This window comes from Zeugodacus cucurbitae, chromosome 4 (genome assembly GCF_028554725.1).
Source record: "Zeugodacus cucurbitae isolate PBARC_wt_2022May chromosome 4, idZeuCucr1.2, whole genome shotgun sequence".
Taxonomy (NCBI): Eukaryota; Metazoa; Arthropoda; class Insecta; order Diptera; family Tephritidae; genus Zeugodacus; species Zeugodacus cucurbitae.
The window spans coordinates 42,706,917-42,730,569 of record NC_071669.1 but is presented as its reverse complement, the minus strand read 5'-3'; the positions used below and the strand labels follow the sequence as shown (position 1 = coordinate 42,730,569).

The window sequence follows — 23,653 nt, the reverse complement described above, 5'->3', positions numbered from 1 at the left end:
AAATACAAACAATGTCAATATAAAGCTATACATAATATTACTAATATATTTTTGGTTTCTTATGTAATATTTTATATCGATTGAATATAAAGTTGTTTACATTCGCAGCTTGAAAGCAATTGGATGTCGATTGAGACCTATTGATACATGCAGAAATATTACAAATTACAAAAAAAAAAGAAAAATTTAGAAAATTAGAAAATTTAACCTGTGCTGATAATGCAACATTTATTATAGATAATATGTAAATAGTTTGCGCAAAAAAATAATAATCAAACTTGGAGAAAATAATTGCATTTTTCCTAATAAACTTACATAACTTTAACGTGCAGTTGTATTTATACCCAACTTATCGCATGTTTTTTTCCTTAATAACAAATAATCATAAATACTCGTACTCTTATGCAATTACTTGTTCGATTTTACTATATGCTATACAAGTGTAATCATTTAGTTGATAAATAAATATACCGAAAATTAAGCAATTAAAATATAAATGAATATAGGATATCGAAAAGAAAAAATCAAAAATTACGAGAAAACGATTGGATTTTGCATCTCTATCTTTCACAACGCATTGCTCAATACATACATACTATGTACTATTTACATGTACTTAAAGCTTTAAATAACATGCATAAATATGTAACTTACTAGTGAACTACTATTTCAAAAAAAAAACAAAAAAAAACAATTAATTAGCGATTTTGTTTTCAATTAAAGTTTATTTGCGATTTCTTAATAATTTAATTTAAAATTAAAAAATCTTGAAATACGTTTGTCTTTGTTTAAGGTATACAACTAAAATTCCTCATACAAAAATTGAAGCTGATATGTCTTAAAATTGCAATTGACACGTGCTCTTTTTAAGTTTTTGTTAAAATATTTTTTGTTTCGAAATTTTTTCTTGGCCTGACATTCGAAATACACAACTAAAATACGAATACTGAAAAGAGTTCAATGCGTTTTTCCTCAAGCAACTCAAACAAAACAAAAAAGAAATAGTTTGAATAACTAGTGGACATATTAATATATCCAATGCATGTTTCGCTAGCATAATTTCACAACTAGTTATGAAAATATTTTTATTTTTTATTTTTTATATTTTTATAAATTTTGTGCTTAACTTTCAATTAATTAATTTAAATATTTAGTTTATTGTTTGTTTTATTTTTTTTATTATTTATTTTTTATTTCTACTTTGTTTAATTTTTAAATATAATTCAGTATGTTTTGACTGTAAAAATATAATACTTTTTCGTTTAGTAACCATTCGCCAACTGCATACATATATAATATATATACTAATTGTATGTATGTACTCCACAATCACAGCCGTCTCCAATATCACTAAGACAACTAATAACTTTAATTAAATTAAATTAGTCGGCAATTAACCCAAAATTGCAATAAAATGAAGTTTAAACATACATATACATACCGACATATTTATATATATATAGTTAACAACCGAGCTAAATATGCAGTCAACCAATCAGCGTATTAAAATCGAAAATTGTATCATAGTTAGCCTAAAAGCCTAAAGTCAAACTATACTAACCAACTAAATAATTAATTCATAAAAAATATATTTTTCACACTTTCTTTGTGCACTCACAATTAAAGCAAAAGCAAAATATAGTCCAACGAAACGATAGCCTGCTTTATATATTTATATATAAATGGTAGATATATATATTTATATTGAATTCTCCTCTCACACATGCTCACACACTTTGATAATTAGTTAGGCTATATTCCACGCTAAAGCAACCCAAAGCTGCCGTTGTAGTTCACCATATCCTATCACGCAAACGAATCGATTTGTGCTCCAATCGCTTTGATTCGAATCAAAACGTATCGCATTGCATCAAACTAAATTATGTGATTTTATTTACGATTTTATTTCAATGTTAGCGTAAAGAAATATTTAAATTTAACTACAACTAAAATAATGCAAACTAGTTTAGTTTTTTCTCAAACACAAAATAAGCAATCGAAATCAGAGTCAAATAAAAAAGAAATAATCGACAATTCAGAAACATGAAAAATATTACATTTAAAATTTTATAATAAAATATTCGCATAAATATGAAGAATACTATAAAAAGTAATTTAGTATAAAAACGCCCTCCCAAGCATGCTCTCTCTCTCGTTCGCTCTAATTCGAAGTACGAAAGAAAAGGCTTACGAAAATAGTATCTAATAAAGTTAACACAACAGCAAACCAATATCATAAAACTATATATAATTGAAGCAACTTGCAAGTTTCTTCTACTACTACTCGTACTACAACTTACAACAATCATTAACCCTTAGGTTGTGCTTTTAGTTTGAGCTCCTTAAAGTTTTCTCACATTCACTATATATTTTATTTAAATTTTTAATAACAAATTAATGATGAGTACTTTTGTCAGCAACTATACATTTAGCATAAACTAAATGCTTATTTGCCTATGTCCGTTAACGAAAATAAAAATATAATTTTAATAAACAGCAAAAAAAGTTTTCTTTCTCCAATTTTTGGCATTTTTGTTATGATAAATAGTTATTTTGTTATTTTATTCCATCAATATTATTTTGTACTTCTACAGCATTAACCATTCATTAGTAAGTGATAAGAATTTTTGACCTTTATACTTATTTTATACCCTTAGGCAGCAGAGTTTTACAGTGTTTAAATTAATTATAATTTTGATTTACAAATTATTTGTATTTTGGTTTATTTACTTAATATATTTCACTATCACAGTTTTAAGTACTTTTTTAATTATCTCTATGAGTTCATTTATTCTATATATTAATCTATATGCAAGCTTTATTCGTTTTTTGTATGCTTGATATATATTTGTAGAAACGCTTTCCGTATGGCAAATATTTTAATATGTATTTATAACAAAAACCAAAAAAAAAACGAGTATGGATTAATAAAATAAAGCAGCTGCATTTGCAGAAGGAATTTAACTCGAAGATTTTATTTTATTTTTTTCAAAAATATCTTTCGATTTACATATCGTCGACATTTTTAAGTACATACATTATACGATGCCCTCATGAGACATAAATCACGCCATTCGTAACTCTCTGTTATAAGAGGATACTACTTCATATAAAATTAAGTGAAATTCCTTCTTTATGAAACATATTTTGTTAAAACTTAAGATAACCATCGAATCATAATATTTGATTCATTTGTTAGAATAAATAATTGATTCAATAATTTGCTGCGTTTACTTTAATATAACCGACAGTAAATAACATGCTGAACATTATCTAATAGTTCTACTTAAGGGATTAGGTGGGTTCCAAAGGTTAACAACAAGAGTATTTTTACAATTTTTTTTTAATATATACAAACATATATTTCATATAAACAATTCAGAATATCAGAGATACATATTTAAACAATATTTTGTGAAATTTACAAATTCCGAAAACTCAGATGTTGGCACTTGATCTCCCCTGACGTGCTCAAAAACAGGACTTGCGGTGGACATTATAACTCACGATTAGTTGATCTAAAAACAATAAACCAAAAATATTTCGATAGTACATGGATAAATCTAGTTAATGCACGAAGAAAAAAGAAAATCTTAGAAATTTGAATTGAATTGACTAGAATTTCTAGATAAATGAGCACTAGATAAGGTATTTCTAAGAGAGATCTGAGACAGATCTAAGAGGAATCGTGTTCACCGACCTGAAAATCGTGTTTTAAAATAAACGAGATTAAAGTTTTACATTCATACTACCGTGGCCTGATGGGCGGAGCTTCCAAAGCGTATATCGCTTAGAATGGATAGAACTGTGATTTAATATTTTTGAATAGTATTTTAAACATATTGTTAATATGACAAAATATATTTTTTTTCCAAAATTTTAAACCCACCCCCCCAGTTAAGGTCTTAATTCTGAATCAAAGAATATATATATATACTTAAAATTGTGTTTTTTTTTATTATTGTACCTTCGTGAATTACGACATGACAACATAAGATTGTTTAATAAATATGTAAAATTGAGAATCAAAGTGAAAATAAGTTTTAGAGCATGTTTTATATGAGTAGTTTATTCTGTATAACATCAAAGCAAGGCTTAAGTTCCATGAGCCAAAATAATAATTCAAAATTCCGAGGCTATTTACCATAATGGGTTAATTATCTGATGAACTAAGTATACAAATATTCACAATTCTGTTTGCATGCAACAACAGGTGAGCTAGTAAATTCTCACAAAAGTTTATTGAAATATTTGCCATCTGAAAGTAAACCAGCTGCTTTTTTCCAACATATACTTTCATATATTAGTGCCAAAGAATTTTTTTGTTAATTAATTCTCTATGCAAGTAAAAATACATACATAAAATAAAAGTTTTTGTTAATTTTGATGAATTACACAGTATTTTTCTTAGTTTTCTGAAATGTTATTTGCTATCATTTATTGAAATATTTTTAACTACTAACCATGTGATATGCAATACTTCCAGTAAATTATTCATTTTTTGTTATTCTCAAAGAAACTTTCTTAGAATTTTCAAAAAATACAAAAAGTACAAAAACTACAATATAAACAATTGCCAATACTAGTTTACTAATATATTTCTCTTTCTCTTCATGCGCGCCTACTGTGCACTGCTCTACGCTAATGCCGTTGTCTACAATATTACACGTTCGTCAACAGGAAATTACTCACGACTCGCATGTGAGATACAGTTCGTGCGTTCGATGGGTTACTATCTAATTCAAATATATATACCCTCTGGACTGATCGTTATTATATCATGGGTATCATTTTGGCTAAATCGTAATGCCACACCAGCTCGTGTGGCGCTCGGTGTTACCACCGTGTTGACAATGACCACACTGATGTCGTCAACAAATGCAGCATTGCCAAAGATTTCTTATGTCAAATCGATTGACGTATATCTAGGAACATGCTTCGTTATGGTCTTTGCCAGTCTTTTGGGTAAACTAATTTAACGATAAAAAACCAAAACAAAGAAAAAAACTATGACACATACAGCTATTACAATGTTCTCAGTGTGTATATTACTTTTGTGTTCGATTATACTCGTATTTGCATATGTACATATTTTTACAATACATACATGTCTTTAATTTGGGTTTTTAGTTTTTACCACATTCTACAAGATATTACAGGTTCTAGCGGTACTATGTTTTAGTACTTGCGTAAAGAAAAATTTTAAAAGTTATATGTTTTTGGTACGACCGGTAAAATGGCTGGATTTGGATAGATGAAAATATATCTGACGCTATTAAATAGATTGTTAATAGTAATGTTAGACATACAAAAAGCTGTTGCATTACAGAGCAAAGCTTGAACTCATTTTAAAAACCTTTCCTTTACAAAAAAGCTAAATTCTTGGGTATACCATATGCGTTTTATTTCTTCTTGTCTAAAAACACCATTTATAAAGCTATGGGCGAAGATATGTAGATTCGTAACTCTACATTTTTCCCCCTAGCGTGCCAAAAACATATAAATTGTTCTGTTTAGCCGGAATTAAATTATAAATTTATAAAATAAAATCTTTAATTTTCTTCATAATTTATTCAAAATCTATAATAATGAAAACAATTTTGAAAATTAAATTTATACCACAAATTGCAAAAAATAAATTTTTTTTAATGATTTTTCTATATGAAATGTGCCGAATATTAAAATTATGTTTACAAAACCTAACAACTATTACAAAAATGCTTTTCGCTTTTGTCCGTTTTAAAACTTTTAATCACCAACTTTTCAACTTCTTCACACAATTTAGTTTATTATATGAATATTTTAATAACTTTGAAAACTTATCCTTACTTATTTACCGTTACAAGATATTCTTTACCAAACAGATAAACAAACATGCATATTTCTTAAGCTCAAACTAACAGAAATATTAACAAATAAAAAAATACTTTATTACCAACTATTGAAACACCTTCAAAAAAATATAATATTAAAACAAAAGAAAACACAACAGCTCAAACAAAATTAAACAAACAAAACCCAATCCAAACAAAAATCTCTTTTTTCGTATTTGTTAGTTATTGTTAATTTTCAATGCAAATTATACATTGAATGGCTAATATTATCATTTTGAAAGAAAGTAAATGCAGGTTCATTGATACGCGCTTCCCAATGTAAGGTCAACGTAAAGCATTCGTAAATCTTTTCCCTTCCCCACTGACCTTATATACACATAACACATATATTTATATACATACATACATATATGAAATGAAACTTTTTATATATTTTGTGTTGTTGCATTTTTCAAATATCTCGAACATATTTCATTCACACTCACCTCAAATATATATATTTTATTATATACATACATCAATATGTAATAATAACAGTATTAAGAAAGCTCCGCTTATAAATGGAGATACTTTCAAAGCACATTAGCACTCTCCAATCGCAAAGACCACTACTACAGATTAATTAAAAAATATAGACCAACGGCACTGCTAATAATGCATCTATCTGCATATATATTTAATGACACCAGCAAACACCTAAATGGTACCCAGATATTAATATACGCCCAGCTTCAGTTTAACAACAGTTGTACAGCAAAGCAAACAATACGGAGCACTACGTAACACACCTGTCACAGTGTGTTCTACATAAATATGAATTTACGCACATCAACGAATATCACTTAATAACGCTAGCTTGCTGTTGTGCTTTTAGTAAGCTTTTCTGTGTTAAGAACTGATTAAGCCACAAAGCACAAGTCAGTTCATGACACACGATAAGCTTTGAAGTTATTACTTTAATGCTGAAAGTTTAAGCTTTCATTGGATGAAAGCTCATGTTTTAGTATGTTGATCTAAAAGTTTAATTTTTTACAGATCCCGAAAAGTGTGAATAAATTGTAGCGAATATACAGGTAAGTGTAATATATTATATTCCGTTAGGGATTTCTATACAAATTAAATTTAGATAGCTAAAATGAAGCTCTCAGCCTTAGTATCAATATGTTTTAATCGTTCAAGAATATTTCAACAACATAACGACCATTTGAGTTACAAAAATTGTAAAACTTAAAATAGGTTTCGAAGTTTAATTAGCGCATTTAGTCCATATTCCATATAAAATTAATAAGTAAGGTTGCATAAGTGTCGCTATAAATATGAATATATACATATTTGAATTTCCTTAATTCTATGTTAAAGTTTTTGACACCAAATTACATTGTGAAGGATAATCCATTTCGAGGTTCACTTTTTTAAAGAAAAAAACACAAAAATTCAAATTTAATGGGAAAAGCTTTTTATCATTCGAAAGAACATTCTTTGACATTTATTTTTTAAAGATTATCTCTTTCAAGTATTTGCCGGGGTTACGCTCAGATGGTTGAGTTTTCGATGACTCGTTCGAGCATTAAAACTGGTAACTGGCGAATGACACGCGTGATGTTTTGTTCTAATACCTTAATCGAAGCGAGATTGTCCGCATAGACTTTAGACTTTTCATATTCCCACAGGAATAAAACTAACAGTGTGATATCACACGATCTTGGTGGCCAATCGACCGGTCCAAAATGTGAAATTATTTCCCACCGAAGTGTTCTTTCCATAAATACATTGATTCATGCGACGTGTGGGAAGTGGCGCTAACTTATTGAAACTTAATGTCGCCGAGATCACGACCTTCAATTTCAGGCTAAAAATAGTCGGCAATCATTTACTGGTGGTACTTTATGTGGTACAGTGTTTACAGAATAATTTTGGACTTTGACTAAGTAAACTGAGCGTTATGTATCCCATCTTATCGATTTACGTTTGGCCCGGGTTTATAACTGTTATAGTTAACACTCCGTTTTATTTTTAGTAGTAGCGAGTTTATCAGCTCAGACCATAACCAGAAAGTACGACGTTATATACATTATAATATTATTCAATGTTAGTTTACGTACCTGTTGCATTTACTTATGTGCCGTTTCCACAGGTAAGTAGTACTTAAAAAAAAATATTGTCTAATAATATATTTTGATACCAAAAATGTAAGAGAAATTTATATATTTAATTGGCCATACTTCTCATAAGTATATATAATGAATGACTGGTTTACAACGTCACATATAATATAGAGTACAATATTCACTAATTTGTTTATTTTTGCATTGACATAAATTCATTCCTGTCATACCTCAAAATGCATTATTAAATCCCTTTATGCTTTACGTCCCTTTACAAAAGCGTCTGTTCGATAAAAGTGCATTTAAATTGTGATGTAGGCAAAGCACACTTCAGCGCAGTGTAGCTGAGCAAACATAACAATGCATTTTCTCAAAATGATAATGTTTAAGAGAGAAGAATCACTACTGAATTCACACACAACAAAAATTTAAAATGAAAACAATATAAATTTTGCTTCATATTTATAAAAATATACTTCTCATATTTAATGATTAAAGTATTTTATGAAATAAATTATTTATAGTTTGTAATATTTATTTGGCTTCCAATTTTTATTTAATAACACATACACAACTCTTTATAAATGTATTGTTTTATATATAATTACACTCTTTGCTGCCTTATCTACATTTGACAATTGTATATCAATAAAATTTCGATTGCTTAATTTATGCTTTTAATGTTGTAAATAGAATACTAAGTAGCATTAAAAATCCAATAGAACTATGCACCATTTCAAATATGTAAATGATGAGATAGGTCTTTTATTTTAAATTGATCATTATATTTGTTCGGATAGTTCCGAATATTAAAGTTTTGTTTCAGAAATTGAATTAAATTGTAATTAAGTATATCTTTTCATTTAAGTTAAGGACGCTAGTTAAAGTAGATTTGCACATAGGCTGTTTATAATCAATGTTTTAAATATTAATTGTTTCTTCTTTTTTTAGAAAATCATAGTTAAATAAGCCGAATACAAGCAACATATTAGTTTTTTATTATAAACAGTTTACATAATTTCAAAATATAGAGAGTTACTGTTTTATTCCTTTAAATCAGTTTTGTTAGTGATAATCCCTAATACATATATATATAGGCAAATTATTCCCTTTTTTTAAAACGTGAAATTATATACGCTAATTAAAGTTAAGGTCGCCTCCAATTTTCTCCTTGAAGTAATTATGCCGACTCAACTAGAAAATGTAGTTAATAACACTATAAACTACAACACCAGAAATTATAGAGGAATTGCAGAAAAGTAGCCTCCACTCATGGGATCTCATTGGATTGTCGCGCTCCTGGTGACGCTAGGTTCGCTACCAATCTATCTTTCATATGGCTAAGTCCCCCAAATATCATGTTATGTTTGGTAAAATATATGGTTCATATTAAATTTCAATGATTCAATAAATAAAAATTAACTGCTCTAAATAATTTTTTATTTCTTTCCTGTTTTGATTGGTCGAGGAAACAGTTTTCAATATGCCTGGACAAGTTCCCTCACTAAATGTGTTCTAAATATTTCGTTGATGTCTCTGTAGTTTATTATTTTGTCTAGTTCTTAACCCTGCATTACTAACCTCAAATCATGTCGCATGGTTACTAACCATGGGTCTTATCGACCCTCATTTGTATTATCTATTAAAATCGTTTAAACTTATAAATTGCTAAAACGTATACGTCTTTTAGTATATTGTAGTATTTTATTGTTAAATTTATAAAATGATGTGTTAAAAAATTAATTTATATACTTAAATTGAAATTAAGTTTGTATTCATTACAACATAGCTAAAAAAGTTAAAAAAAAAGTTATCCAGTCGGATTCCGCATAAAATGATATGTTTTAAAGATATTGACTTCAAATAAAGTGCATTTGAAACCTGAAATATAAAAGTAAAATGTTAAAAAGAAAAATTGGAATGACTAATGCAAAAATATTTCAATTATGTATGTCTAATCGACCCAGGCTATTTTTTAAAACAATTTTTTATGCATAATATTTTACATGTTTCTTATTCTTATTGTTTATAAACGTTTAAATATGTACAAATTTAGATTACACATATATCTTGCGTTAAAAAATATTCTTTATTTTTTGTTAATTTAAAAAGGTTGCGTGTCTGGGTCGATTCGACCCTAAGGTTAGTAATGGAGGGTTGATATTAATTTCTTAGAAAAATACACTATTTCGGTTTTTCTGATGACTTTAATGGACAGGACTGGTGGTATCACTCTGACACTTTATTAATTAAACTTTTAACCATATTTCTTAAAAATTAGTAGTTTGGTAGTATGTCTAAAAGAGTTTCGAAAAGTTTGCAATTAATAACTCTATAATCTGTTCATGCTTTGTTTTTTGTTTGCAGTTCTAAGTAATTTGAAGATAATACAAATATTTCTTCCACCTGAACTATATTACAGAGGTTCAAATAATTGAAATTATATAGTGAAAGTTGAATAAATTTTACTGTTGTTATGGAGTTGTTAGGCTTCAGCATTTGGGGGCTACACACTACGTCAATCTAGAAGAGATTTCGTTGGTAAAGCCACAAAGCATTTTGAAATTCGCAACAAAGTGACGGCACTCCATCAGGTTTCACAAAGGACCAAAACTGGTCTATGTGTGGCGTTGTAGCTTGCCAGAGTAACCTAACCTAACCTATGGTGTTGTTACAAAGATTTGAGAACTATTTATCCTTTCCATGCTTGATCTACTTTCGTTTTAACTATCCTATTCCTATTATACTCTAAATGAACCTCTCGGAATAAGACTAATTTAGTCTTGGTTTGGTAGTATATAAACAATTCCTATAGTTCATGTATTACTGTATCCTAAACTTTTGTTTTTTACAGACTCGAGTTCTCAAAATACTTTTGTTTCGTTAGTTAGTTCAGCATTGAAACAACAACTAGATTTATGAACTATTTAAAATATCTAAAAAATAGTTTATTTAAAAGTAATAATTAAATGCTATCTCATCATTTCATATGTATATGCAATACTTAGTTTTTTCTCATACACAGACAAAGTAGTACCCTCTTGCAAAAATATAAACATTGTAAATTGTCCAGTCCTCAAATAACTTTACTAAACCAGTACTTGTATATACTATACATAAACACGAATACTTTAGTGCGCCCTGTTTTAATTTTGCATAATTAGCTAATATAAATTTTGCCAGATTATTTGTTATTATATTTAATTTTCTATTTTTCTATTTTCCATTTTATGCTCCTGCTCCCCGCACAATCCGAAAAAACACAATTCGAATTTAAACAAATTGAACAAATTATATTTTCCATTAATTGAAATCAAAATTTCAAATGCCAAACGAATCGAAAAACTGCTGCAATCGAAATCTGCTCAAAATTACCAACCAATTTCAAATGCTTGCTTATCTACCTACCATTTCATTGATCAATTGATATTTACTACAAATTAATTGTCTTCAATACTTATTGATGTCATAAACTATAATTGATATACTATTTGATGATCGATGAATTCTCAAATAAATTAAAACAAAAATTGAAAAATTAAAAAAAAATACAAAATCTATAGAATACGCCACCGTCGGCTATATGGCAAAACGAATTCAAATGCGAAAACAAAGATTTATGGCGATCCAAAAGATAGCTGAACAAAAAAAGCAGCAACTGGATGGGGTGCAACCACCGCCCAATCCGAATCCAAGTGCGGGCGATCATGGACATGGGCATGGTCATGGCCATAGCCATGGTCATCCTCATGGGCCTAAACAAACAGTGAGTAACCGACCAATTGGCTTTTCAAATATACAACAAAACATTGGCTCGCGCGGTTGCTCGATAGTGGGACCCTTGTTCCAGGAGGTGAGATTCAAGGTGCATGACCCGAAGGCACACTCCAAGGGCGGTACACTGGAGAATACTGTGAACGGTGGACGTGGCGGACCGCCGGTTGGACCACCCGGACCCGGACCCCAAGGCGGTGGCGGAGGAGGCGGCGGCGGCGGTGGAGGTGGAGCGCCCGAAGGTGGGGACGCCGAAGCGGCAGTACCATCCCATTTATTACACCCGGGCAAGGTAAAAAAAGTAATTTCCAACCCAAACATGTACACATTAAGAATTGTGTGATCATACTAACCGATAATTTCTCTCTCTTCCACACTCTTTTTTTCCGTTTTTTCTGTTCATTCACCTTTTGCCTAATATGTATTTACAATTTGTTGCAAAATAAATTAAACACAATCCAACAGGATATCAACAAGCTGTTGGGCATCACGCCATCAGACATTGACAAATATTCGCGTATAGTGTTCCCCGTGTGCTTCGTTTGCTTCAATCTAATGTACTGGATCATCTATTTGCATGTGAGCGATGTGGTCGCCGATGATCTGGTGCTGCTGGGCGAGGAGAAGTAAAGCAATCGACGGCTAGCACACAAGCTTATTACTAAGCAACGGATTTATGTAGCATTGGCGGCTTGTAGACACGCTAGGCGTGTAGCAGCGCAGCAGAGAAACGGAGGCAGGGAGTATAACCGATGGCGAATCGCAATAGTTTAGTTAAGTTTATATTTTAAGTCAACACAGCATAGCAAAAACAGAAAAACAAAAACAAAACTAGCATAATTATTAAAACAAAAGTATAATACACGCACGTGAAGTTAGTATAAAAAAAGTTAGTAAAAGCATTAGAAAACAGTCAAGAGACGACGATGGTATTAGTTAAACAATTAATAATAATTTATACTGTGCAAAGCAAAAAAATTATTAAAAATAATTACAATTAAAAAAATGAATAAATAGGAAAATAGAAAAGGGGAAACACGGAAAGAAAATCAAAATTAAACTCTGTTAAATTCTAAATGAAAGCATGTCAACGTTCGTACACAGTAAAGTCATGCACATACACTGGAAAAAACTTAAATACTTTATAGGTATATAACAGTTCACTAACGAGTAATTAATCGGCGTTGCGCTAAAGCTCATTAATAGAAATGAATTAAATAGAAATGAAGTAGAAGAATGGAACAAAATATTGTTATTGTAAGCGGTGAAAGCTCAAAGTACTTACAACAAAAAATGATAACAAAATAGCGGTGCACATAATAATGAAAGCATTATAAGTAGTTAACGAAATGCCAGTGAAATGCGTAAAATAATTTACAAATAAATTAACTAAACAAATTTGAAAAAGCAAAAATAAATTCAGCACACATTCATATTACAATAAAAATAACAATCTACACCTGCATTAGCTACAAAAGTGATTGTCGAAGGTATGTGAAACCCTTTCCATTTTGATTTTCAATACTTTTCGGCTTTATCGCGATAAATCCTTGGAAAATTGCAACTACAAGCCATTATAGTTGGTTTAGAGCTCTTTCGTGGTCCGAATCCTTTTTCTAAGCACGCACACTTCCATGTAGTTACACTCTCTGAAAGAGAGGTATTGGAGGTATTGACTACTACTAGTTCCATTCTGTATCAATTTTTAATTAAGTAAGCACTTTCTATTCACATTCAAATATTAGGAGAAATACACATCGCAGATTCTTCAATGTTTGACTTAGAAAACCTAATAATTTTGGTGTAAAAGATATATTCGGCTTACTGATGTAATGAACGTGCAAGGGGCTTATCAAAAAGTATTTGCAAATGCTCCGAAAATTTAACAGTTTTCACATTATCCACACATAAATTCTGCATCCCTGCGATGGGTTTTTAGTAAGAATAGAGCGTGTGTTTCACATGACAAACCTCCAAACCTCAAAGCTCAGACTTGGATGGCAATGCGAACGGGAAGAAGAGATCTCTGGGAGTATGAAACAAAGTAGTATTTTTCCAACCGAGCACTTATGTATGTATGCAATCTCATCTACAGAAACTTGGTAAAGCGAAAAAAACAGAGGGGGAGAGGAGGAGAGTATGATGAAACAGTAGAACATTTTTTGTCCGAATACCCTCTGCCAATTGAGACACAATACTTTCTACCATTACCAGTCTAGTGCAAATAAGGGTTGAACACATTTAGTAACTTTTTCAAATCTAGCGCGAAATGTGTTTAGTTGGAAATTACTTGGGAGCATAATCAGCGTAATGATAGTGTAAGTACTGCCATATATGGTCAGATCTCCGAGCTCCCCTTTCAAGCAGTCAATAAAAAGGCTGACAAAGTTTAAGCGAAAGATCAAAAGTAATATTTTTTTTAATTAGCTGGCAAATAATAATAATTAAGTTAAAAAACTCGTTAAATTATTTGAAATTCACTCATTAATTAAGTACAAAATATGTGCATTGGAGAATAAGCTCAATTGTTTAGTGTAAACTTCGTTAATACATACAAACACAAGTTCGAAAACACTTTTAAAACACGAAAGCATAACTTTATTGTTAATTAGTAACTCATTTATATTCAATTGCTTCTAGTTGTAATTTTTTGTTGTTGTTTTCGTTAGTGTTGTTAATACATTTTTGAAACAATTAGCTAACTTATTTATAATATTAAAAACTTATGTACATACATACTTATAAATTTCTACACTTTAGCGCTTCCAAAACTATTTGCCAAATTTTTTAAAATTGCAAAGAAAGAAACTCCTTAAATTAGCACAAAACGAGTTGTCGTCACGGCGGAAGGCGCACATACACACATACACATAGACGGAAGTATGTGTATGCGTAGTTAAGCTCAGCATTTACATACTTATGCAATATATTTAAGTTAGTGTAACTTAGTGTTATCTGAAGCAATAGCTATAATAAAAATAATAATTTGTTAGAAAATTATTTTTTTTTTTATTTTATTTATTTAATTTGTTAATAAAACACAAGCAAACATATGCACCCTTTAACTACGAATTGATGAAAAAAAAAAAAAACAAATCATTGAAATTCGATGAAATAATGAAGCGAAAATCCATTAGAAATAACAGTGAACTGTTAAATAATAACTGTATTTTAGTAAATTGCAACGTAATAAACAGCACCAGTGTTAGACTAATTAACATGAAACTTGACATAACCCCCCCAACCTATATATGTATGTATTTGTATGTACACCCAAACGCAAATGAACAATATCCCAATATACTCGTAATATTTACGTGTTGAAAAAAATAGAAAAATAAAACTAAAATAAAATATATATATATATATACAAAAATATTTGCAAACATTGCAAGTGACAGTGTACTAAACCAATTACTTTAAAAAACCAACTGACAATGAGTATGTATAGGTTTTTGTGTAAACACCATATATCTACTAACTAGATATGCCAGTTTGTATATATTAACCAAACAATCCTAAAAAATAAATATAAAACTCGCTAACTAATACTCTTATTTTTTTCAATACTTGTACACGTAAATGCCGTAGCAGTTACGGTGGTTGAAATTAAATACGTTTCCATGCTGTAACTGTAAATGGTTTTATGTGAAACAATATCTCTGCACACACATTAGATATACATATATGAATGATTTCAATCACTTTTATAGCACCAAACACGGCTTGAATGTATGTACATATACTATTTTATATAAAGAAAAAACATAAAAGAAACAAAAAATAAAAACATGAAAAAACAAGATAAAAATTGCAGTAGCAACATGAAGTAGTGAAATGTTAAACAAACTAATTTATTATGTTGTAAAAAGTAAAATAAAAACACTGAAAGGTTTAAAATGCAAAATCCGAATGCAAACAGCATTTTCGAGATACATAAGTTGAGAATAATTTGAATATATGAACAACAAGGTCCGCTAAAAAAAGAAATTCTGGACTAAATAAAACTGCCTACACATATATTTACCAAACAAGTAAACAAAAATAGCAACATATATATGTATATAAAATGAAATAAAAACTACAAGTAAATATTTAAAGAATTAAACGAAAAGCAAATTATACTCAAAACAAACTTATATACAATATACTATATATAGTATATTAAATAGTAGTGTGTGTGTACAGCAAATTGAATTGCTAAAGGACAAACATAAAAACTTACAACTGCACACAAAATAATGGAATCACTATCAACAACAACAATAACTGCTGGCGAGGCAATTGGTGCAATATGCAATAGCTGAAGGGTATATTATATGCCCATAATCTATGGATCAGCAAGAAAACCTAAATATCACTAAGCAGAACGCATAACAGTACCGGCGCTTTCACTACTAATTCCAGCTATGCCGTTAATGATTATTGCAATTACAGTATGTACATCATCCGTTGCAGCGTACACCAACTGGCACATCTTAAATAACTTAAAACCAAACAGAAATTAAAACAAAAACAAAACGAAGAAATAAATATAAATACAGACAAAACTTGAGTAGGAGCAAAACTTCGCAACTAAATACATATGTAATTTAATGTAAAACTATAAGTTTTACTATAAAATAGTTATAGTGTGTACACTTACTTAGACTTATACTCATTCACAGCAAGTAGTTGTATATATCTTTTATTCTATGTATTTCGATTTTGGTTTCATTAAGCAAGCGTTTAGTCTATTTTGTTTACTTTAAAATCTGACATTATTATTATTCCACTGCTCGATAACCAAGGCCAGGCAAGGAACCCTCTATTTGCAAAACAAGTCCATCGGGATGGAAATGTTTAACATTTTTTAATAATTTTTTGAAATTCAAATAAAGTTTTCGCTTTCAACATAGATCAATATGAACCTTTCAGTTCTCTCAAGCGCTGCCTAAAGCAATTGTTGCTAGGGGAACATCTCAGGTCCTGGAACATGTGCAACACGGGTTGTACCACAAAACTACTATGGGGTAGTGTTGACACTGGACAGACCAAAAAACATTTTACTTTAAGCATAAGAGAAATAAGCTGTATCACAGGGGTCATCACTGGGCACCTACCTCTAAGAGGCCACCTGCAGAGACTTGGTATAGTAGATCGGCGGAAGATGACGAGACACTAGGGCATTATCTCTGCGAATGCCCAGCCTTCTGTCGGTTAAGAAGAGATACCTTCCTTGGTTCCCATTACTCTAATCTGAGAGAAATTGGGCAGCTGGGATGGAAAAAAATCAAAAGCTTCGTTTAATCGACCGAGTTGTTCAGGTGATGCTTATCAGGGTACCCTTAGGGAGCACAATGGGCCTAATAATGGCTTAAGTGCGGCCGCTTGCGGTCAGGCTCTCTTCGTCTCCCAACCACCCAACCAAGCGATGACTTATCATCTGATTTCTCAGCAAAACCTTATTTTTGACACCTACTATATTGTAGAAGAAAACGACCAGAGGAGATTATGATTGATCTGGAATCTCTGTAATGCTAGCTCGACAATTTCTTAGTTTGTACAGGATACATTGACTCATGAGAGTTTCTAATTCTATTTATTCTGCAATTTCATCAATTTTAATCATTTTATGGAAACATCGCTAAAGATTTTCTTAAAGCAATCTGTCTAATGGATTAAATACTGCAAACTGAAGTCAACTTTTTATTTTATTTTCACCTAAGGATAATATAAGGGATATGCCATACACCAATTATTATGAATTAGAGGACGAAATGATTTTTCATGTTTTCGACCTTGTAATATAGCTTTGAAATATAGCTTTAGGCTAATCAAAATATTGATAATGGTTCTTAAATTTTTCGATTCCGATTCTTTCTTTTTTGAATGCCTGCAAAATATTCGTTTGTTTCCATTGTGACCTTTTCATTTGAGCGAGGCAGTTTTTGAAACTGGGAAAGAATAGTCCCTGGGGAGACGGTGAGTACTGGTTGATGTTCAAAGATGAAATCCCTTCATTTGTAAAAAAAATTGTTGTTTCTGGTCAAAAAATTTGCAGTCCACACATTACAAAATTCAACCAAACAACTTGCTTTTAATATATTATTTTTCACATTTTTTCTTACATTTTTGTTCCTTTATTTAAATATATACATAACTTAAAATATTTGCTCGTACATATTACATATGTAGTCATAGGTAAGTTGTAAATAAACAGTTTTTATATATGCTTAGTCAAAAATAGTAGTGTTAACGCTCAAAAAGCGTTAAACGCAAAGCAGAAATTATGTATAAAACTAAAGTTATTGTTAAGTGCATAAAATAGTTATAAAATATTTTAAAATAGTAGGTAACTAACTATATATTTTTGGTTTGTAAATATACATATAAATACGTATACTGTCAAGGTAGTGGTATACTTATTTCATAAGGTTTACTAATTTGAATTTAATAGCGGTCGGTTTGCACAAATACATATGGTTACATATAATAATTTATGGATTATATGCAGCAATGTTATAAAAAAAGCTGAATTATTTAAGATATTGAAGGGGAACCTGTATCGGTGTGTGTAAATCTGTGTTTATAATTTGAAAGCAAAGAATTTTGTTATAAAATGTTTCTATGAAGACTGTGCTTTTAATAATATTTTTGTTTATTCAATTCTATTTTATCAATTGTATAGTCAAACCTTTTTTTAATCTTGAAATTCTAAAGAAAAACGATCAATGTTGAGAACAGAAAGCAATATTTTTTTACATTTGGTAGCGATAGATTTGAGTACATCGTAAGCTAGTAATTTATTTATGTATTTATATTTTATTATTGTCTTCGATTCGCTAAATGTTGGAGATCCTTTTAATAGCCCCGGTTTCTTATAAATATTTATATTTTATTTGAGACTATTCTGAAACTGTTGGTACCATTGAAGAATGCCACTTTAGTGAGGTCTCATATTTTTATATTTTATATTTAGTTTGTTAATATTAAATGAATAATGAAATCTTAATTCTAAATTCGAAAATGAAGAGCACATTGCATTACATTCACATGATTATTATATGAATAAAAGCAAATATTTTCTTAACTCTGAACCTTACTCCACAGCTAAAAGAAATTATTTTAACTTTTTGAATCACACAAGGAGAAACGTATGTTTATAAACCTCACTACAGGAAGTATTAAGAAAAAAAAAAAAAACAGTTCAATTAATTTATAGTGGAGAAGAGAGTTTCACATCTGATCAGGCAAAGTCACAAAAACTTCTACTTAACCACCCAGTTATTGGCACAACAACAAGATATACACCCTAAAAATTGAAAAGGAAATACTTTAGCTTACCAGTAATTGAATGACTGGAGCATTACTAATACACACACACACCTGTAACCCAACACGTGTAATTGAAGCCACTTAATTAAAAAAAAAAACATATAAGATATATTACTCAATAGTATGCGTGACGTTTCACAATGTAACCAATATTATTGAAAAGGGAATACAGTTGTTAATACAAAAAGCATATATAAATAATAATAAAACGAACGAAAAAGCATTACTAACGTAAAAAAGTTATGAAAATGAAAAAATCGGTGATAAAAATTGTTTATTATATAGAAAATAATACATAAGTTAATATAGTAAATGGTAATTAAAAATCAATTAAGAGTATAACAACATGAATATTTTTAGTTGCAATGAGGTGAAAAAAATATGAAACAAATAAGCGCTTAGAAATTTCGACAAAAAAATAAAAAAACACTGTGAAAAAACTTTTTAGTAAAAGACAAAAAGCGGAAAATTACAAAAAAAAAAACAATTGATACAAGAACAAAATAAACAGCTCATCGGTTTCGGAGCCCTGTTTCTAAAGCATTTTTCATATTTTTTAGAAGCACTTTATTTAGGGAAATAAAAATACTTATTTTTAACTTTTTAAGCATCCTTTTGGTTTTCTATTAAAACGATATATTATTTCGTCAATTAGTTTATTACAAATATGCTTATTTTCATAAATTGATTTTTTTTACAGTTCTTTACCAATATAACCAATTTCCTAAAAACATGTTTAATATCCCTTATATATTATATATTAGAACTTGCATTTCACTTTTGAATATAATATCTGCCATAAAACCTCAATTCTATTACAACTAAACCAACCCTCGTAATATGGATGTTTAACGCATACAGGGGGGAGTCGAGTAAGCTGAGACCAATTTCATGCAATTTGTATTAATACAACAAGTATCGGGATCTGAAATACGAAAATTAAGTGTTCCAGGAAAGATTTGTAGTGCTGAATTGCTTTAAAGTTGGGTTACATAAGTTGTTTATAGCAATTTGGAGTAATTCACGGTAGAGTCGGGTCCAGACTACTATCAGTAAAAAATGCACTTCATGTTGAACTTATAGTTGAAAGTCATATGCTGGAATGAAATTTAATAGAATATGTGACTGTTTCAAGTTGAATAGCATGACTCTATAGTAATTATTCTCAATTAGTTAGTATGGTTTGCAATATGTTCTTAAGAAATTTTTTTTTAAGTTGTGGTATTTCTGACATAGTGATTTATAATAATTTATTGTATATTAAAATCCGATTAAATTATTTGTTATTATTATATTTTGAATTTAAATATATTTTAATATGAATTTCTTTCATTAATGACCTTAATTGAGTCACTTTAAGTTTTAATATAAATAACGTAACAATCTTCATAGCTAAGTTCTTGGTATAGTTTTTTTCTTCCAAAAGTTTACAAAATTTAATGTAAGAAAAAAGGATATTAAAGCATTTCTGGGGACTTGTTTTAGACAAAAGCTCCAACGGTTTTACAAACAAATCTATATATACATACATATATAAATAAATAATACAAATTATGCGAGTATATCGTCAAGTATATAAGACACACACATATATACGTACATGTGTACATATATAAATTATGTGAGTTGAAAAACCAAATAACTAATGAAATCACATACTTAGTTGTATGTTATACTAGAATTAATGATTATTATTAATATTATTACAGACACAATGAAATTCTAAAGAACCTAGAGGTTTAAGTCAGCTATTAAGTAAAACCTATGTGAGAGTAAAACTAAGCATAAACTAAAATTAAAACAATTAAAACCAGAAATATAAATAAATATAATTAATGTTAAATGTTTTAAAATGCACGAACGTTTTAATAAAACTACAAAAAAAAAAACACGAAAAGAATAACAATTTAAATGCAATTACATAATTAGCAGAGAAACAAATAGAAGTAATACTTGCAGCGATTATGAGGAGTGAAAACTGAGTTTACGGTCATTGCGTAGGTACATTTGTTAAAGTTGAGGTTGAGGATTAACTGAGAAGGGGAGATGGGGTGATGATAAGCGAGAAGTAACGATATAACGAATTATAATGAGTATAAAATATATAAAGAAATTAGCAAAAAAAAAAACCAAAACACTTTCAAATGAATTTAATGAATGCAGAAAATAGTAAAAAGTAAGTGGACATGATCTAATTGCTTAACTAATACAATTAAACACACACACACACAGGCAAGTTTAGGTCAGCAAACAGATAAACATTATGGTTGTATGTTATTATATGTAATTTATTTCTTTTTATATGCAAATTACAACAATTTAAGTAAATAAGAGTACATAAGGCACACACACTCAAGTCCGCTTGCTATTTATTTAAATACAATAAATATTAAGCAAATTAATTGAGTTCATACCAAACATAAATATACAATATTTGAATTGATTAGCATTACACAATAGACCAGCAGTTAATATAATTAAAACATAACGCACATGTGTGTAAATATTAAACAAAAAGTAAATAAATCTACACAAAACCAGTGTTTATGGTATAAGTTAGTTTCTGGTATATAGTTTAAGAATTTTATAAACTAATTTTGAAGAGTTAATTTTTTTTGAAATCCATGATTTTTTTTTAATATTTTAAAATATTATATTAAAAAAATTAAATTTTGCGTTACTTAATTTTTAACAAAATTAGTTAATTGTACTCAATCTATTTTGAGAACTCAATATCGTGTTCCATTTCCATGGATGATTAATTTAATTCATGAAGTATTGTTCCCTAACAACAATCAAGGCATTGAATATACGAATATTGGGCCTAATCAATAAATGCATTTCGATCGAAAAATTTTACATCGGAATCATTGAAACCGTATCGAAAATAAAATTTACGATCAGATTGAACTCACTTACCGACTCGAAAAAATACATTCCGCTACAAATAGATGTCGCTAATTACGAAATCATTGAGTCCGCAAAATCGAAAATTTTGGTCGAAATCTATCCGTTGGTGAATGAGTTGCGGAAATGTAAAAGAAATAAACCATTTGGAAGTTTTTATGTAAATAATTACTGATGACGGACTAAATTATGTTTTAAATTTGTATTTTAGAGAAAAGAAATACCCTTGAAAAAGCGAAAGAATTTTCTCAAAGAGCCTCAGGCGTATTAAATATTTTTATGGAAGAAATCTCACAACAGTTAAAGGTCAGTTTTAATTTTTTTTGAACAAAGCAAAAAGCACAGACACTATTAAATTTGTCGCATTATTCGATAAAGGTCGATAACGGTTTTATGTTCTCACTTTGTGGTAAAGTAGTTTATCGACGGAATCAATGATTGCATGAACATTTTCGATCGAAAATCGTTATCGTATCGAAATCGATTTCGCTGCGGATTCAATGATTAGGCCTATCAATTACTCATGACGAAAAAGGCTTTTAGCTGAGTTTATCTCAAGTAGTATCCTTTTGGGACATACTCGTAAAAAAGCTGATATCTAGCGTACTTTAAAACTTATTTTTATATTGTTCGAGGAAAATTCTTGTACATATAAACCCTGAAGGTCTGCTAAGTACAGATAAGAGCGCAATGTTTCGAATATATAGGCACTTCGACGCTATACAAACTGTATTCGAATAGCATGGGTTATGTACTTTTGAAACACCGTTCTTGCTATAGATTAAAATTTCTAATACGGAAACAACTTGAGTACACAATTTTTGAAAATTCCTTTTTTTGAAAAATCGTTTCTTTAAATTATTGATTATAATATTATTTCACGTATACAAAATCAAATACAACCGATTAAAAACCAAAACCATCTGACATATGTATGTACATATATACATATGTAAAAGTACATTTGTTATATGTATGTGCTTGTTAGCAAATATTTGATCATGGATCACAATTTTCGACTGTGTTAATTTCATAACAAACTTAAAACAATTTAGCAAAATATTTAAAAGAATACTCTAAAAGATTGCACCAAATACTTTAGTGCATGCAATTATTTTGGCAAATGCATATATCTACATATATACGCATGCATATACATAGTTATATATGTATGTTAAAGGAAATATTGCAAAGTTTGCAAGGCATTGCGAATATAATGCAATTGAATTGAGTAAATAACAAATTACTGCAAACTTAATATAATTGTTCATTTGTCGATTTTGCATTAATGAATGCAGTTAACTAACTACATACATATTATATACATACATACAATATAAGTTGATAATGGGAAATATATAATTTTTGCAAAATTGTGAGATATGAATTAATAAGAAATAAATGCATAAGATAAGAATTAAAAAAGAAAATAAATTAATTAACTTAACGTAAACTGATTGATAAATGAGTCACACAGAAACTCACACACACTGCAAAAATAATGGAACAAAAGTAAACCGTAATATTCGTATTTCTAATGAGAACAGCAGAAAACTTTATGTCAAAACGAAAAAAAAACGTAATTATTTCGTAAGTCAAGTGACATGAGTATGAATGAAATAAAACTTATGTTAAAATTCAAAATCTTTGGTTTTTTAATCTGTGAGGAAAGCGCTTACACAAAGCTTGGATTGTAGGTATACCGTGTGCATGCAA

General features: G+C 29.3%; 1 protein-coding gene across 4 annotated transcripts in view; it reads left to right on the top strand.

The window, feature by feature from the left end:
* The window catches only part of LOC105218572 (gamma-aminobutyric acid receptor subunit beta), an 84,963-nt gene extending 62,238 nt beyond the window's left edge, over positions 1-22,725 (top strand). For all 4 annotated transcript variants that reach the window (XM_054229471.1, XM_054229472.1, XM_054229469.1 and 1 more), the window contains exons 9-11: positions 4,681-4,965; positions 11,503-12,014; positions 12,179-22,725. In XM_054229471.1, coding sequence (XP_054085446.1) covers positions 4,681-4,965; positions 11,503-12,014; positions 12,179-12,343 — 962 coding nt within the window. In that variant the 3' untranslated portion in view covers positions 12,344-22,725. The remainder of the gene's footprint in view (positions 1-4,680; positions 4,966-11,502; positions 12,015-12,178) is intronic.
* Positions 22,726-23,653: the final 928 nt, after the last annotated feature.